At 27.1% G+C, this 19,184-nt stretch overlaps 2 protein-coding genes across 2 annotated transcripts in view; both read left to right on the top strand.

Annotated features, from left to right (window-relative positions):
- LOC111632919 (mitogen-activated protein kinase kinase kinase 7-like) overlaps positions 1-725 on the top strand; it is a 36,136-nt gene extending 35,411 nt beyond the window's left edge. The window contains exons 12-13 of the mRNA XM_023377445.1: positions 453-517; positions 600-725. Coding sequence (XP_023233213.1) covers positions 453-517; positions 600-719 — 185 coding nt within the window. The 3' untranslated portion in view covers positions 720-725. The remainder of the gene's footprint in view (positions 1-452; positions 518-599) is intronic.
- A 1,323-nt stretch (positions 726-2,048) lies between these two features.
- Positions 2,049-18,214, top strand: LOC111632916 (kielin/chordin-like protein). The gene is made up of 10 exons (XM_023377441.1): positions 2,049-2,251; positions 16,420-16,455; positions 16,541-16,675; positions 16,764-16,979; positions 17,052-17,063; positions 17,143-17,367; positions 17,448-17,498; positions 17,582-17,824; positions 17,892-17,956; positions 18,038-18,214. The coding sequence occupies exons 1-10, from the start codon at positions 2,197-2,199 to the stop codon at positions 18,155-18,157; spliced, it is 1,158 nt and encodes a 385-aa protein (XP_023233209.1). The 5' UTR covers positions 2,049-2,196; the 3' UTR covers positions 18,158-18,214.
- The last annotated feature ends 970 nt before the right edge of the window (positions 18,215-19,184 follow it).

Genomic DNA, 19,184 nt, shown 5'->3' with positions numbered 1-19,184 from the left:
AAAAGTCACTGAGCTTTGAATTTGTAATTGACACTTCAATCCGTAATTTGAAATATAAAGATTTTGGAGAAAATTATTTGAGATAAACATGAAAAATATATTAAATTTAGACTGAAAATGCAGGGGGGAAATAAATTTGGAAATAAATATGTTTGAGATAGAACTGTATACTTACTATGATAATTGAAACCTATACTTTTAATACAGGTTGACATTAAAAGTAGTACAGAAAGACTGTCAACATTGATTTTTATTAAATATATGTTTAAATTAATAAGAAATATTTTTACTAGCAAAGATAAACTTTAATAATTTATAACTAATTGTCTTATTCATATAATACATATTAAGAAAATAGCCTAAGTTTTGAATAGAAATTTTTATCAACTTGACAATTATTTTGTTTAAAATTTTTTTATTGAAATTTTTAAATAATATTCATTTATTTATAGGTTATAATAATGATGGAGATCCTTCAGATTGGAATGCATATTTATTATTAGAACCAAAACTCCAGGTAAATTATTTTACATAAAACATATTCATTAGTGAAATATTAAATATTTAAGCATTTTTCTATTTATGTTTAAATTTTAAAGCCTTTACCACCTGCACCATCATCAAAGGAATCAGTAGAAATTTTTGAAACTCATAAAAAAATGGCTAAGGAATATTTACATGTACAAACAGAAATAAAATTACTAGCTCAAAGGAAGTAAGTTAATAATTAGAATTTTAAAGTTGTCATATATAGGGTTATGTAATAAATTGTTCATATTAGTATGATTATAAGCATTATCTAATTAATTCTTGTAAAAATGCTCTAATAATTTAAAATGTTTTTTATAATNTTAAGCAGTTTAAAATTTAATAAAACTAAAACTTGTTATAAAACATTGACTTCCAACTCCATTTATTCAAATTACAAACTTTAAAACCAAAGTTAAAAATTCACAAATTACTCATTATTCTAAAACACGTACAGAGATTATCGAGAGAGGAATAATTTTATAATTTTAATAATTTAAATAAAATGATGCTAAGCTTTTAAGATAAAATTCATATTAAACACTTGTTCATTTATATATATATATTTTTTTTTTTTGTTAAGACAAACTTTAAATTACTTTTCAATTAAGATAATTAAAGTATCAATTATTCTTTACTATTTTAAGATTCAAACATTATCATCATTAATTTTACACTTAATTATCTTCCTAAATAACACTATAATTATATAGAATTAATATATTTGATAAGTTTAATCAGTTTTTTTATATTAAATATTCTTTAATTATTAATTTGCACATGAAGATAAACATCCGTCATTCTAGTTAAAGAATTTCGAGGTAAATCCAAGGAAATTATTAATCTTGTGAGATCAAATTCGTAGAAAGTGAGATCAAACGGTATAACACTTAAAAATTGTTTTTTCAAAGTAGGTTTCACACAGAGTTGGGATTTCCTGCCACTTGCTAGTGTTAAAGGATGTCCAGGATGATTACGGATATAGGAAAGTCGTGGTTATACAAAATAATTCGACTTTTCTTTGAAATATTTAATCATAATTTTTGATGTAAATCTAACTTTTTTTTAGGAAAATTCTTCCTACAGATTCATTACAATTAAGTGAAATATGACTCAAGCTTAAAACTGTAAGTTAATTTTTTGATTTATTTTAAGACTTTTACCCTTCTCTAAAACAATTGTTTTATGTTAATAAATTGTGACTCCATCATAATTAATTTTATTGTTTTTTAGAGTGAATTTTGATTTAGATGCAGGGAAATTACCTGCAAGTACATCCGGTTATGCTTAAGGCATACTAATTTACCCTAATTCTCACCAAAGAACAATAGAAGTATAGAAAAACTATTGCAAAAAATATAAATAAGTATGTTATAGTTNATTTTATATTCTATTTATAAATATTATAAAACTTTTTATTGGAATAAATCCAATCTAAAGACGATAGAAGTCGTTAATTTATTCGAGTGTATTCACCGCTTTCACCTCAATCCACGCTTGTTAGATAGGGGGCAAGCAGTGATTCATTCATAAAATTAATGACGACACGCCACGAGAAATTCGAAAAGAAAACTCGTTCGCCATTGGACGAACAATCTGTGACGATGTAAGAAGAGTCATATATAATAAGAAGGGCATCGACGGCGGTTCCATACCAAGCTTATAAACATGTTGCATTTACAGTTTCTTATTATTGCTGTTATTATCTCGGGAACGATTTCAAGTAAGATTTTATTATTATTTATTATAAAGTATTTATTATATTAAATGAAAAAATTGTGATTTTAATTTTTTGATTTTAAAGCCAAAAATCGTGTTTAAATTAAATTTTAATAATTTTAAATTAAAATAAATGTGTTAAAACCTTAAAACATCGTCTGTTTGTTACTAATGTGGGTTTTAAACATCATCAAAAGAAAAAAATAATTAATTTAGATAGTCATTAAAGTCATCCAGAAAGTTAAAAAAATTCACAAAAATGTTAACTCAAATCGTCATTAAAATTAATTTGTACTTTAATCATCATTAAAATCATCCAAAAATTCATCTAAGCTTTAAATTAATCATCATTAAAACCTGAAAATTAATTTGTGCTTTAATCATCATTAAAATCATCCAAAAATTAATTTGTGTTTCAATCATCATTAAAATAATCTAAAAATCATCTAAAAATCTAATTATTTTTAAGAAAAACGAGGACATTTCGAGGAATTCCTAAAACGAATTTTTAAGATAACTTAAGTAAAAGATACCAAAAAGAAAATTTCGAAAAACTTCTTAAAAAAGAGAAAAACAAAACAGTAATTTAATTTATTAATTTAATTTAAAACAGTAAACAATAATTTTTATCTTAGAAAAGTTACACGAAAATCACTTTTCTTGTTTCAAAATAAAAATATAGGACACGACATTTAAAATTAGTATAAAAGGTATTTGATAATGACGTCATGTTGATTTCGTTAATATTCACGAATTTTATTATAAAAAGGGAAAAAAATCGAAATTTGAATAATCTTTTTTAATTCGCTGAACGACGTAACGATTAGACGATTGCATTTTCTAGTCTGAAAGACGTTCGTTAAACTTAGACTTGGGGGGGGGAATCAGTCACGTGGGTGAGGAGGAGTTTTTAAAAACGCCATCTGCATTTTTCTTACATTATAATAATAATTTTTAAAAGAATTAAAAGTCAAACTTAAAAAATTATTAGTAATTTTTTTTTATTATTATTATCGAAAATGTAAGCAATTCAGGAAGAAATAGGTGATTGACCATTTAAAAAATTCATATATTTATTATTTTAAAAATTATTTATTGATTTATTAACATTTTTATTATGATTAAAATCTAACTACGCGAGGTCATCAGTTTGAATTCTATTTTGCCAAGGAATTTTCAATTATTCACGTTTCCTTTTAAAATTCCCTGCATAAAAAAAACGTTGAAAGAATAAAAAGATAAACGTTTCAATTAGTAATTTTATGTTTAAATTATTTTAAAAAGGGTTTCAAAATGGTTTTATTGTGTGTGTTTGTGTAACGCAATGCGCTTTTTAAAGCGGTTGTTTCAGTTTCCTGCGAATTATTTTGGATATAAAACGGTAAAGTTCAATTAACATAAGCAGGTAGTGTTTTCTTAGAAAATTTTCTTTTACTTTTTTTTTCTTTGGTCTGTCCTCAATATTCACTTGACCCACTTTCATACCTGAGATTCGTCTCTTCATCGCTAAGTAAAATGTCATTGACCAACCCAATGATTCCTCCCTCCCTCTTAGAAATAGGTAATTTAAAATATGGAATTAGTATTTAGTTCTGCCAAGTTACATCTAACCTTGTGTTATCAAAGAAAACGAAAGTATTTACTTGTAATTTTTTTCGATAGAAAAAAATGTGTGTGTACTTTTTTCAAACGTGGGAAAACACGTCATAGATACTTTCAAAGTGACGAATTCACCTTGGGCACCTTCTTAAGTGTGACCTTAAAAGGACGATTCACTCTTCAATCGTGTCACGTTGTAAAATTTAATTAAATTCTACTAATTAAATATAGTTTATTTGCTTTATTTTTAAGGCTACTAACTTAATATGCTATTAAAATAATTGTAATTAACTCACTCAAAACTGCAACTTCGGCCATTTCCTCGAATGGTTTAAATTTGAAGCTGGTAAAAGCTTTTAGGCAAATTTTAATTTTTTTTACATAAATATAGCAATTATATTTAGTAAATTAAAGGAGAAATATTTATATTTTAACATAAAATATTGAGATAATCGTTAAGTTTCAATCCGAGCTGATGTCATCAAACAGGAAGTTTATGAATAATTTCTGCGTTGGCTGCTGTAGTTCTAAAACGGCATTCCTAAGAAAAACACGTTGTAAATCGTGGAAAACAGGATTTAAAGAAGTTTAATTTCGAAAGGAAAAAAAAATTACATATAGGCCTATATATATTACGTATTAATTCGATATCAAAATTTAGTTTTCGTCTACGGAAACTCATAAGTGTCTATAAATAATAAGGAAATTTTTATGATTTCTATATATCTGACCCCCATTCGACCTAACTTGTATAGGGCCATTTCCGTCAAAATAACGAGTTTTGAATTATTTCTGGATTTCTTTTTCTTATTTGCGAGATATAAAATTATCCTTAAACAATAATTAAATGAGATGTAAAAAAAAACTGAAAGCTGAAAACTTGTATCGTCGAGACTTAAATATAGCTTTTCTGTTTTCTTTTGGTGAATTGTAAAGCAACTTTCTCACATTTTTTAAAGAAAATATTTTAATCTAGAATAATCTTTACTCTATTTATAAAATGTAAGATATATCTGGTATCGATTAAGATGGGATATCGCAGTTTTTGTGCTGTTATCGTGTATAATGCGCAGACTCTTCGCTCTATTAAAATTTAGTTTGATTATTAAGAGAATGGAAGCGATTTTGGATAATAATTTGCTTCCAAAATGGCTTATTCTCGGCTTATATTTCACGCTTAATGGAAGCATTTTTTTTCAAGCACGTTATCATTTTCTAGTAGTTATATATAGTTCAGTTTCTAGGTGTAGAATCTCTATTTATAACATGGTGACTATGAGAAGTTAGAGTTCGATTTACGATAATTTTTCAATAGCCAATCTGGTCTTAAAAGCTGTGGTGTATCGTACATTGTTATTGAAAAGAAATTTAATTTTGAAGAAAAATAAATAAAACTTTCATTAATCTATTAAATTACTCAAAACGGAAAATTATTTACTTAATCAATTTCTCGATCGAAACTCGTTTAATCGCGTGAAACTCATCATATTTCGTTAGGCAATTTGTTGTTTTTTTTTCTTTATTAACGAGATCTTTTATCCTAAAATCTAGGATAAAGAATTTTCCGGTTATGATGCAAGATGCAATTAGGCAAATTTCTCCATTTGCATTTTACATCCATCTGGCGATGCTTGTAATTAATTGAACTACTTCAGAGCTATCGTCATTAACTCTTATTCCTAATAATGCTTCCATTTTTATCCCCTCAACTTTGTAAATTCTACATTTATGCAAAATATATTTTCTTTTCTTTACTTGTATTAAGTGCATTATAATCACTAATCTAGATTTGATGCAAGAGTCACATTAAACTGTTAAAAGTACATCGCCATTGAAGATAATCAGAAAAATTTTTTTCTTAAACCGTTTCATCTTAAATCATTAATGACTAATTTCCTTTGTAAAACATTTAAGTCATTATTTAAATTAAAAAATGACTCCTTTTCATCTTAATCCCTTAAGAATCTTTCCTTTGTTTCTTAAATATTAAAAAAAATAGTCGTATCTTCCATCGAAAATAAATATTACTAAGTATATATTACTATTATATAAAAAGAAGTAATTTATACTTGGCTCAAGGGCCTAAAATTTATATTAAACGAAACATATTTCTCGACTTATCAAACACTATTTAAAGCCTAAGGATAACTTCATAACTAGGTCTATTATCTTTAAGCGTAACACACATTCTAAAATCTCAGATACCAGATAGCTCACGAATTAAATAAAAAACCCGTTGTACTAGATTGTTTCTAGAGAACCATTTGACTATTCCTAAATAATTCGAAAGGTTAGAAACGTGCTTGGCTTAACAGAAACCTGTGTTATATTGACCTTGATCTTTATCCCCGTTATATCGAATTCCTTAATATCGTTTCCATTTTGATTTTAAAAAATTGTTTTTGTCATCGTACGCTTCCGTAGCTTTAATTAATTTTTCATCTTCTCTTTCGTTGCTTTAAAACCATTAGAACTCGAGTTAAACATGGAAACTTTAAAGTATTGACGACAGCGTTTGACCTTTGACATTTACAAACAAACATGTTTTCATCGGTGTGTCGACTCGAGCTGACGTGTTTCTCGACATGAGTTCATGATCTTTAAGATGAAAAACAGTAATAATAAAAGCATCGCAGTTTAAAGCATTCGAAGATTTAAACCACAAGTTGGTCTTTCTACTTTATTGATTAAAGAAAGTCCGTTTGTCTGTCAGGAAAGAGCTTTTTAAAAATTGCAAAATCAGAAAATTATTTTAATAATTAGCGTAACAAATGCTAGTTTTATAATATGTAACATTTATACGCCTTAAACCAGTTTCGTTGCTAGTTAAATTACTTAACTATATAAGTGGGATAATTAAGTTTTATATTCGTATATTGAGTCATGTTTTAATAGTTGGAGAATCGTATGATCGTGATATCATCGTTTCTGTGATCGATTTTTAACTGAAATATGATCGATCTTATAAATAATTGGTATTTATTTGCTTGAGAATCTCTTAAGAAATCTGTTTTTAATATGATCTTTGAGTTACGTGGAAATTATAGAGTTACCGATTCAGAAAACACGATAAAATCCGAATTCTTTATATGTTTAAAAGCCAAAAATCACGAATTTTACGACTAAACGAACTCAAATTACATTGTAGAAGCATCTTCGATGTGACGATAATTTGTTTCTACAAGAATTTTTCAAGGATAAATAAAAATAAACAGATAACACGGAAATGTTTACTAACCGAATTGTTTGGGAGGCGATTTCTTAAACGCTCCATTCACCAATTCAACTGGTTTTTTTTAAGTCGACACCCTTCTTTAAACATGAGGTCTTAGATAACACTCAGCAGAGTGTAAAATTGTTATTCAGTATACTGTGTACTTTTGTTGATAAAATGTGTTATCTTGCGAAACGAACTCAGAAAAATGAATCGAGACCCTCCCTCTTATGTAACGGATGATGATTTTAACCTAGATTGTTTTTCTTAAGCATTCTGATGTTTGCACACACAAACACATTGTTAGATGTCGTGGCATCATAACGCATCCCCCCAACTGGAAATACAATTATGATAATGAAGAAGAATAAAAATTCCGGAAGAGAATGTCTTCTGTGTGTCATGAACTAGGTTGAAAGTGACTTGATATCATCATCATCGGCAGAATTGTAAACACTCCAGTTTTATAATTACCAATTCTTCCTACCAAAAAGTGGTGCAGATATTTTAATGGGATGTTTCCAAATTTAAGGATGCCAGAAGTAAGAAAATTTATGTACAATTTAGTTGTTTAATGGTGATATTTCGGTTACGTAACCTTGCTTGGGGATTATGATCGCAACAAGATAAGCAATTAATGATGTTTAGCAGAAAAACTAGTAGTAGAATTATAAAATTTTAATGTGAGTAATTATTGAAGTGATGCAATCTAGCAGTTGCAAGTCATTTAACAAAGTGTTATTAAATGCATTGAAGAAAATTGTATATTTTATAAAATTAAATGTATTAAAGAACATTTACTAGAGTATGTATGCTGCAACATTCTTCAAATTCATTGTTACCCTTAGCTTAAACTGCTGAAAACTGAAAATAAATTATTATAAATTCTTACAACTTCATTATCATTTTTAGATCCTTTATTGTTCACAAACTTGCAATTTCATTATATTGCAACCTTGGAATGAGTATGTAAATGAATGGATAACAGTTAATATTATTCAAAATAATGCAGTTACCTTCATAAATCTTTGTTTATATTTATGTGAATATATATTCATCTGAGTTGTCAGATGAGATTAAATCACTACCATTTATAACTATATACAAAACTGAAGCAACCTACATGTACAGTGATGTGCTTTTGATGATGGTTATGACAATCAGTTTTACATTTAACATTTCAATAATTTTTATATGCTATTTAATCTATTCTATATTGGTGGTTCTCAACCTTTTTGAGCTAGTGGCATGTTCACAACTTTTGGTGGCACATCATTGAGCCAGTGTTACATCAAAGATGTGCTTACATATAATACTAATGAACATTAAAGATCAGCATGCTATTTATTTAAAAAATATACTAGAGAAGCAATTAAAATTTCAAAAATACTAATGATATTACCTGTGGATAACACTGGTCTATATCAATATAGTTAAAGAATGGGAGACTATAGTTTATAAGAAACAATGCTCAAAAATATTTTGGATTTAAATTTAGTGTTTTTTAATTACAGATAGCTTTATACATGTCTTTTACTACTTTTGTAAGATCTCTTTTGTACAAGTTCAGTTTCTCCTTTGTCTCTACTGTATTATGTTACTCTATATTTTAAAAATTAAAATACTATATTATGAAAAAAGAATTTTTTTTAAAACTCCTAATGCTTGAATCCAGATCCATGTACAGAATATATAATGATTTCTCCAACCCCAATACATGAATCATATAACTGCCTGGGGATACTAAGAGGAATATTTCTTCATGCCCATCACTGATTTGCCCAGGCATACAATAAGGTAATCAGATGGTGAAGGACAGAGCCGACACATCTAGGCCAGATAACTATGGATAATTCTAAAGATATGATCTTGGGCTCAAGTCCAGATCACATCTTTAGAATTTTCTGCCCTTCAGAGTGTCAGATACATACTGTAACTGTTTTATCCATCAGACTATGTGAATCTATTGACTTATTCAAGAAATATTTTAATTTTAAAAGCTTTATTTTTAATAAAAATAATATCTCAGATAGATAGGTTTGACATTCACAGGATGCTTCTTATGTTTTCCTAAGCATTCTTTAAATAATTTGTCAGGTTTGGATCAATTACGTATCTTTTCTTAAGTCCAACTTTCATATAATGAAAGCTATATTAGAGCTTTAAATAAGAACAATAACTTTCAAACAATAGTTTAATTGTTTGATGTTCTTATATCTCACAATAAATGTTTAAATGATAGTTTATTACTGAGGTTGATCTTAGACATTAATAATCAAAGCACTGTCCTTGTTTTAAATGTATTATTATTTCATTGTATCCACAATTATATAATGCCTCTTCAATTAATGCTACAAAATCATTGGTAAAATAATCCATAACAAGTTACAATATTGTTAAACTATCTAATTCTGATTATGGATTATGCTTTCTACTATTGTATTCTTGTACTATCAAGAAGAAATTAAGTTCATATAGTTTTTAATTTATAATTTACCTATTGAAATTATTTAATTGTATAATGTTCACTTGAAGATAGAGGCTAGAGTAACTTTTAATTAATTTTTCATCTTCTCTTTCGTTGCTTAAAACCATTAGAACTCGAGTTAAACATAGAAACTTTAAAGTATTGACGACAGCGTTTGACCNTTGTTAAACTATCTAATTCTGATTATGGATTATGCTTTCTACTATTGTATTCTTGTACTATCAAGAAGAAATTAAGTTCATATAGTTTTTAATTTATAATTTACCTATTGAAATTATTTAATTGTATAATGTTCACTTGAAGATAGAGGCTAGAGTAACTCATAGTTTGTCCTACTTTTGCTCTAAATATCCTATTATCCTTGAAAAGTCCAAGGATATTCTTGTAGTAATTTAATTAACAAAACATAAATGCATTTAGAAAATATACGTTATTAATTTCAAAATCAATTTCTATGTATTGTAAATTCAATTAACAATTGAAATAATTATATTATCATCAAAATACAATTATAAAGAGAGTATACAAAGTAATATTTTAGCATTGTTTTAATTTTATTCTTTTGTTTCTTAAGATTCAAAGTTATACTGTTATTTATTTTATTGACTTTAATAGCAAAAGCATTCTCCCACAAATCAGTGATGCTTAATTTTTAAAAATTTCTCATAGTTTCAATACTTTGCTGTTTAAAATTTATCATCTGCTGATCAGAACATTACAAAACGTTTTAATCTAAAAGAAAATGATTTTTTTAATCTGAAATGAGATAATTAGATTTGTAACTTACTTAATTTTGTAATGTTAAAATGTATTTAATTAAGTAAAATTACTTTATTTATCAGTGTGAGTTGTAAATCTCAGCTTTTGACTAATAGTTAAAAAAAAATGATTTGGCAGGATGAGGTCAAACCAAATTTCAGTTGTTTAATCATAAATACCTCCATTATCACCATTCCAGATCAGAGAGATTTCAACAGTTGGGAGATGTGTCTATAAATTGGTTCAATGCTGTCTGAATATTACAACACCAGCTGGAAATTGTCATCTGGCCTTAACTGCTAAATTGCATAAAGAAGTGTCAACAAGTGATATTCTAAACAGTATATTCCACAGCCATATTTTCATGGAAGAGCCTGTTTAAAGTTTTGTATCTTGTGATTTAATAATTTTAAGAAATAGAATTCAGAATCATCAAAAAACAAATACATGGTATCTTTTAATATAGAGAGGGTGAGAAATCTGCTGTTTCTCCTCTAGCAGAGAAAGGAACTACTATTATGAAGAGGGATATTCATGAATGTATTTTGCATAACTTTATATCAATTCAAAACTGCATTACATTTCTTTCATTAATGATGATGTGAGAAAGCAAAAGATGCACATGCAGAAGAACATTTTGAAAGTAAAAGTATTAAAAAATGGAATAGCCAACCAATTCTTCTGAGCAATAAAATAATGGTGGAATGTTTTAAAAGCTGCGTGACAGCCCACATCATCTCAAAAATAGGATTTGCAATACCAGACTGAAATTTAATAGTGGTATTTAAAAGAAAATCATTCAATAAATACTTATTTTTCTTTAATTTCTAAAGCTTATTATACAATGCATTACAATAAAAAGACTTATATACTTAACTAAAAGACTTTTTTTAAGTGTTAAAATTGAAACTATTTTTAAATTTGTTCATTATTATTAATTTCAGCAAACTGGATTCATTACCATTATTTATTGTAGATTTAGAGATTTAATCAAGTTTTTTAAATGCTTTTAGTGTATTTTAAATTAAAATTCTATTATCTGCACACTTATCTATTCATATACTAACTTCATTTCTATTTATTGCTGTTTAAATTAATAATAAAAGTGATGCACCTGGTTCTATTAGATATTGTAACTTTTCATATAAAATATTAACTCCACTAATTAAACATATTCAGAAAGATAATCATTTTTTACATCATATTAATGGAGTGTATTTTTTCTTTTTTTATTATGGCAACATGGCCACTAGTTATAAACACTATGAAACAATAAACTAATTATAATAGTTTTCTTTCATAGCGACCATGCACATTTCTACTGGAATATTGTATTTTCTCAAATTTCTTATAAAATTATTATTAGATTTGCAACAGTTGGAAGATATTTCTTATTTTTTGCATTATGCCGAAAACATGGTTTCACTTTTGTATCAATTCTAAAATATAGGTATTGAAATAATACTGGCACTTTGGTCCAGTATAATGGTATTTAGCATCCTGCTCATGCAAATCCTAATCTAGAATGCTCTACTAATCTAAATGCAAACAACTATATTTTTAAAAGAAAGAAAATGCTATCAATTCTGTAAATTGAGAATAAATTGATCAATCTGTTTCACTATTTTACAACTGATAGATAAGTATGTAGTCAGCCCCTCCCCTCAGTTTTCAATATAATAATTATTTGGATATTTTTAAATAAATAGTTTTGCAGGTAATTTTAATGTAATACTCCATTTAATCCAAGCATATATTTTTTAAAACATGATGATGAAGTCTTCTTAGTTTAAACCTCAAGAAACTTAGAAAAATGTCTAATGAAGTAGTAATAAAATTCAGAAAGCAAAACAAGAAGAAATATACATCACGTTTATTGAATCATAAAACCAGGTTCTAACTTGAATTTTTATTATGTTTTGTCAAGTTCATTAAAAACGAAAAGTGAAAACATAAAATGATGTTAGCTGTTATTGTCCTGAGTTCTAATATTCCAGAAAATTCCATTACAGATTAAAAAAGGGGAAGATATATATAAGGTGTGGCTAGCAAGGCCAACTAGGTCATTTGGTCAAACCATCTATTTCATATATATGTAATAAACATTATTTACATGCATAACACAACTTACTTTTGTTTGAATTATCCTAAAAAGTCTACGGTACTTAATCCACTGTTAATATCTATGCAGAATAATGGTAGAATTTGTGAAATTCAAATTAAGGAAAGTTTACTGCAATATATTAGCAAGATTGTGCAATGGTACTTTCCACTGTGCTTATAAGTTTATGAATAACAAAAGAAAATGGTCAATAGTCCTTTTCTTTAGGCAAACAGCGTAAAGAAAAGAACTAGATGACAAACCTACTGAAACTAGGTCTAACCTGTTGTTTTGGCTAGACTTTACTTCTATAATTAGTGTGTATAATGATTTAAAAAATCTCATTTTTATACGAGAGCCACCATCTAGAGGAAGACATATATGATGCAACTGAATAACAGTCTTATCAATCTTATGCTGGTGGATATCATCATATTCACCCATGGGATCATCATCAAACAACTTTTGAAAAAGGGATAAATGTTCTCTAAATACATGCATAGGGGCAATCACTGAAAAAAATCTGCATCCATAAGAAACTAACAGTCATTGGAGAATACTTACTGTGTATCCTGATATTTGAACTACTCACATCTATGAAATGAAGTCAAGTCAATATTTGTTTGAAATTTATTTTGTCATTAATTTTTCAGTTACAAACTTTTTATTTCACATTTCAATAACTAGCAATAGATTGTAAGTTGTTTAATTCTTTGAAATATTGTTTTGATACAGCAGTACTTTTACTTAACATTCTGGCAATATACACTTCAGGTTCCTAGCATTTGACTGCCTCCAGTTACCTTAAACAATTTTAAAAAGTTTTTATTAATTTACATTATTATATTATAATATCAAATTATGATTAAGAATATCTACTGGTATACGGTCTTTAAATTTGTTCTATAACTTTCTTTTGCATTTAATTATTTCTGAATTGAAGTTAAATAGTTAAGTTTAAAACTATAATTTATAACTTTTTTAGATAGTTTAATCATCTTTGGTTGAGTCATCCCAAATATTGAAAATAATATTATTAAACAATATTATTTTCTTCTTTTAATTTTATTCTCAAATTTAAAATATTGCTACAATTTTGTAAAATAAACTTCCTATTTTGAATTCTCTTGAATCTTTTGAACTGAGTGAAAACATTTAAAAATTCCATAGAACAGACTAAGATGTCTTCATTGACATGACAAGAACGAAGACATTTTAGTCTTTTCTACAGAATCTTTTTGTGTGTAAATTCGTCAGTCATTTTTTTAAAAAGACATTTAAACACTCTTCTCACCACTGTCTTGAAAAAAATTAAATCACACTTACTTATTCTCTTTCCTTCTTTCTTGTTTAGTTTTATTTTTCTTTATTGTTGTTCTTATCAGAGCAGGATTAGGTCTCCTGGCTAGTTCCTATATTTAAAAGATATGATATCTTGGTTGTCCAAGGTCTTTCCCTCTTTTTGGTGATAGTTCATTTTTAGTTTTGGAATTTTGCTTATCTTCATTCTCTGATGATGACTCAACCAATTGTTTTTCTATTTCTTGATTTTAGAGACAATGTTAAGGACTTTCAGTCATTCTCTGATTTCTGAATTATTTTTGTCCATTGCAATGAGTTTTAGTAGTGGTCTTAAGAATTTTGTTTCAGATGCTTCTGATTTACTTTTATTTTATTTCATTAAATCTCACCGCAAAATACCTAAATTTTGCAGTAAAATTTTAATTAAATATGACTTTTGATGCTAGATGAAATGCAAATTTGACTACAAAACATATTTTGTTTTTGTTGGATTTAATTAGAATTGTTTTATTCCTTTAATATATTTCCTGTTTTATTCCTATCTTATGATTTCTATCTCTTTTCCACCCATTTTATAATAATGTTTCTATGCCATCTACTTTCATGCTCATGTTTTATTTAAATTATTCTTTGTTCTTATAATATAGTTGAGTTAGTTTTCTTATTCAGAGTTTTGTTAAATAGTTTGCTAAAGAGAGAACTCTTCCATATTCCCAATATTCTCTTCTATGTTTTACATTAGTGGGATTTCCATTAACAGATCACTGACAGTAGAGCAGACCATTTAAATGAGCATCAAAAATGTCAGTGGCATTTTTAGAGCAGCAGTTTGCATAAAGAACCATTCTAAAGATTACAGATAGATCCTTATAAAGCTTATGCTACATCATTGCCCAGAGTGCATGGCAATGGGGCTTTCTACACTATGGTATGTATTACATGGACATTTGGTGAAACTTCCATTTGTCAACTTTTTAATATGTGGACAGTTAAGGTTTCTTACAGAATCATAATAAACAGATTTTATTGGACATATGTTACCTTTTTAATATGTAATGGCTTCTCATATAAAATATACATGAACAAACAGCACAGACAGCATATACAATACATTCTCCTCATCTCAAGGAGATAAGACAAGAAGTGATTAGCAACCAGATTTTGGAAGTCACACAACCTTACTTTAAGGTGGTACGATACTTACTTGTTTTTATACTGTATGTCTCTTCAGAGAGATTATACTGTATGTCTCTTCAGAGTTTTTATACTGTATGTCTCTTCAGAGATATCTCTCATTGAGAAATTTTGGAGCAAATATGTTTGCATCTTTCTAGTAAAGTCTACTCTTATACATACTTTCCCATTTATTCCGAGAAATATAGTATAAAAGTGGTAAATATACTTTACTTATTCAATAGAATAAAATTACTGATTTAAGAATGGAAACCAATAAGTAAGTACAGTAAAATTATGTGATAATGAATTTTAATGTTTCCAAATGCATTACAAGTTACTAGAACTTGTAAGACATGAAAAAGTGAAGAGAATCAAGTACCATTAACAATCTCCCAAGTGATCACCTGGGAGATTGTTAATGGTTACTTTGGATAAGGGGATCAGACCAGATAAGAGAGCATGATGTATGGTACTGATACTGAGGATACTCTCTTAAATAGATTTGACTTTATTTATATTTTTAGGATATGTAGGAAACATTACTATTGTGAAAAGAAATGCAAAGACAAATATGAAAACTCTTAAGATATGCAATAAAACAATTCTAATTAAATACAAAAAAGGAAAAAATAAATAAATAAAAGTAAAAGAAAAACAGAACAGAAATTATTACATTTAATTTATTTTTAAGATAATAAGGAGAGAAAGTAAACTTAAAATATTATTAAAAATAAAGTAATTTTGAAGAAAAATAATTTTCTAAAACGAAATTTTTCTAATAGAGTATAAAATTTAACTATTCTTATATTGCTAAGCATTAATGTTTAAGAAAGAGCAAAGGTTAGTAATGCAACTGATTATATTGTTTAAGAATAAAAGGAAGGAAATTGATGATTACATTGTAAATTGTAATTTTAACATTATTTTTAAAAATAAAGTTAAATATATAAAGAAAAAAGCTCGTAAACAATTTAAATGTAGGACAACAATTATTAACATATAATTACATTAACTTCCATATTATGTTTTGTTAATTATAAGAAATTGTGTAAGTACATAAAATTATAGATTATGAATAGACAGTAGGTATATTGTTTATCATAAACGGTAATGCAAAATTATCGAAAATATGACAGCAGGATTATTAAGTAACAAGTCTAGTAACTAGAGCAGTTCTTTCTGGATAGCAGGAATAGCTTCTTAGTATACAGTAATCAACATTTAACTCCTGCTGTTATTTTGTAACTGATGCATATTTTTAAAATATGTACTTAGACTAAATCATTAAAATCAAAAAAATTTAGTGTATATTTGATATGCTAAATTTGAATCAGTAATAGTTTAGTTAATTAATTAAAAAAAACTGCTATTTTTCAAGTTGGTAACATGAAAATAGAAGTGATTTTTAGAATAATTAATATATTATAACATCATATTTGTTACATTTCTACATAGAACAAATCATATAAAAACTGATTTTTCTGTAAATATTTGTTATTTTTCCTGAAGACTATACTTTTTCTTTATTTTTAGGATCCATAAGAAGCACTGAAGAAGTCACAGAAAACCGTAATTGATTTTAAAATAAAAAAAATATTTTAAAATATGTTTCAATATAATTACTGAAAAATTGCACTTTTCATTTATTAAACAGATTTAGAATGTACGTGCGATAAGCGATATCTCTCTCACTATGAAGTCAAAGGCTGCTACCCCATTTATGACAGAAATAATTCTGCATGCCCTTCAAGATTTGAATGTTTAAACAATCAAACAGATAATACTGAAAGTAATTTCCTAATTTTAGTTTCTAATTGTTGTTAATAGTAAATATCGATAAGTGTAATCTTAACAAATAAAAACAAATTATTTTATAGTGTGTGTATATAAAGGACAATATTATAGTGTTGGATCCAGCATAAACACAGGCAACAATTGTCAAAAATGCCAATGTGTTAGGAATTCTGAAAGTAAAGCTTATATTGCATGCGCAGGCGTGGAATGTCCTCACAATTTCCGTCGACCTCCTATCAGTAAGGGATGCCGCTTGGTTTATGAAGAAAATCATTGCTGTCCCACCAAAACTGAATGTGGTATGTTTTATATCATTGTATACATTTCAAATTACAGATGTGATTTATAATCAAATTCTTGTTCATTTTCAGATCTTGAAAAATGTAAGTATTATAATTAATTCATTTTTATCTATCAGCTTATTTTCTAGTATCAACTAAATTTCACATCTGTTCTTTTAAGTACCAAAATGTGAATTGAATAATAAAACGTATTATTTGGGAGAACATATATATCCAGAAGAAGATCCGTGCCTAATCTGTCTCTGTGACAAAGATTGGAAAGGACTCAAAAGTAAGAGTTGCCGCAAGATAGATTGTATTTTTGAAAGAAAATTTGATCTTTTGAAGAGAGGATGTATACCAGTATATCATGAGAAAACATGCTGTCCAATTGAATACTATTGCCGTAAGTCTACGATATTTTCTTAGAAACTAAACTTTATCTAAATTAATTTTATTGTTTAATAAAATATATATATTCAACAGCCGAAACTCAAGAATCAGCTCCTAAAAATGAATCTGAAATTGAGGAAAAATGTAAGTTAATACCAATTACAATAAGTTAATTTTTTCAACTAATTCATAACATTAATTTTTGAAACTATTTTTCTTAAAAATAGCTGAAAATGAATGTTTTTTTGATGGTAAAAGATACAAGATAGGGGAGAAATTAAATTATAAACAAGAATTGAATTGTACCACTTGTACTTGCTGCACGCCACCTGATTTTACTTGCATACATCAGTCTTGTCCACCTCCTCCTAATAATGATTATGAAAATTGTAAAGCAAACTACAAACAGGGTATTTGTTGTCCAGAATATGACTGTAAACCTAAACACGTTGCTGAAGAATTAATTTTAGGTAAGTGTTAATATTGTCATTAAAGTTTATACATTATTTTGTAATATTTGCTTTTATCAATTTCTAGGCGATCAAAGTATAATGGAAGAATCCGTAAAAATTGGTCCTCCTCCAAGTGAAAATCCTTGCAATGTAAGTACTTATTATATTTTTAGTTTGTTTCATTTTTAATCATTACTTCTGAAGCAATCATTGCTGTGAAAATTGTTTTAGGAAATGGAATGTGCAGATGGAAAACATTGTCAATTAAGACAAGTAAAATGTGACAGATCATTTTGTCCTCTTATTCCAACATGTAAGTTATTTTGTATATATTCTATTACATCTATGTAAAAATTAACACATCATCTCATCTGTTTCATTCACAACTTGGAGTAAATAGCAATGATAATACATTTTTATTTAAATTAAAAAAAAATCAAACAATTAAATTATTATTAAACACACATTAATGCCCATATCAAATTATTCACCCAAAATACCTGCTTTTCCAGGTTTACAATTTAATATGGGCATTAATTAATGTATGAATCCAAAGAACCCATTTTCAGGGACCTTGAATAAAAAAAACACTCATTAAAAAATAATACTCCTACATTATCCCTACATAATCTTCCCTTTCTCTTATCATATGTGTAGAATTGGATGATTGGGAAACTATCAGTTATTATTGGGCTTTAATTTTCAAATTGCAGAGCTATAAATTCCCACTGTCTGTCCTTCACTTAGTCTCAAGAAGAGCCAGATAGATGAAAATTGAGACCAGATTTGCAAAGCTTAGGTACAAGAGGCCCCAATTAATTTTTAAATTAAAATATGATTGTCACAATGCTGGGCTGCAATTTTTAATGTCAACAACAAATAGTCCTTATTAACCTGGCATGAATGAGGTGAGAAATTGTCACACCAGCTATGAGGTGGGTAGGAGATACCCGAAACTTTGAAGAATTTTTTATACTATAATTGTGTAAAAAGTATTTTTTCACTTGGGATAATAAAAATAGTATCTATTCAACAAGATGAGTAAATAAAATATTATGTTTAAGATTGACAAGCATTTTTTTTAATTGAAATAACAAAGTGTCTATATTTTCTTTGAAAAACTACAAGTTTTGGTAGTTTAACATTTTTTCGTATAAAATTCTAACAAAATTACAACTTCTTTGGTTAATCAACATAACTATAGTATCTTTCAATTATAAAAATAGAAAAAAACTAAAAGTTCTTATGAGATCAATTTGCACAGCACCAACATTACACCTACAAATCAACACAATCTCCACACATAAAAATCGCATGCTTCATACATATTGGCTTCTCACACTTCGAACAGCAATGTTTTGTTTTCCTATCTGTTTTT

The sequence above is a fragment of the Centruroides sculpturatus genome, unplaced genomic scaffold, assembly GCF_000671375.1.
Source record: "Centruroides sculpturatus isolate CEXI.00-Female unplaced genomic scaffold, Cexi_2.0 scaffold292, whole genome shotgun sequence".
NCBI classification, from domain to species: Eukaryota; Metazoa; Arthropoda; class Arachnida; order Scorpiones; family Buthidae; genus Centruroides; species Centruroides sculpturatus.
Note: the sequence above shows the minus strand (reverse complement) of the source record. Positions and strands in the feature narration are given on the sequence as shown.

Excerpts from the sequence above, each read along its gene's own strand:
- LOC111632916 (XM_023377441.1), top strand. The coding sequence starts at position 2,197 with ATGTTGCATTTACAGTTTCTTATTATTGCTGTTATTATCTCGGGAACG. Across the intron at positions 2,252-16,419 it reads TATCTCGGGAACGATTTCAA|GATCCATAAGAAGCACTGAA; the intron begins GTAAGATTTTAT and ends CTTTATTTTTAG. Across the intron at positions 16,676-16,763 it reads TCAAACAGATAATACTGAAA|TGTGTGTATATAAAGGACAA; the intron begins GTAATTTCCTAA and ends ATTATTTTATAG.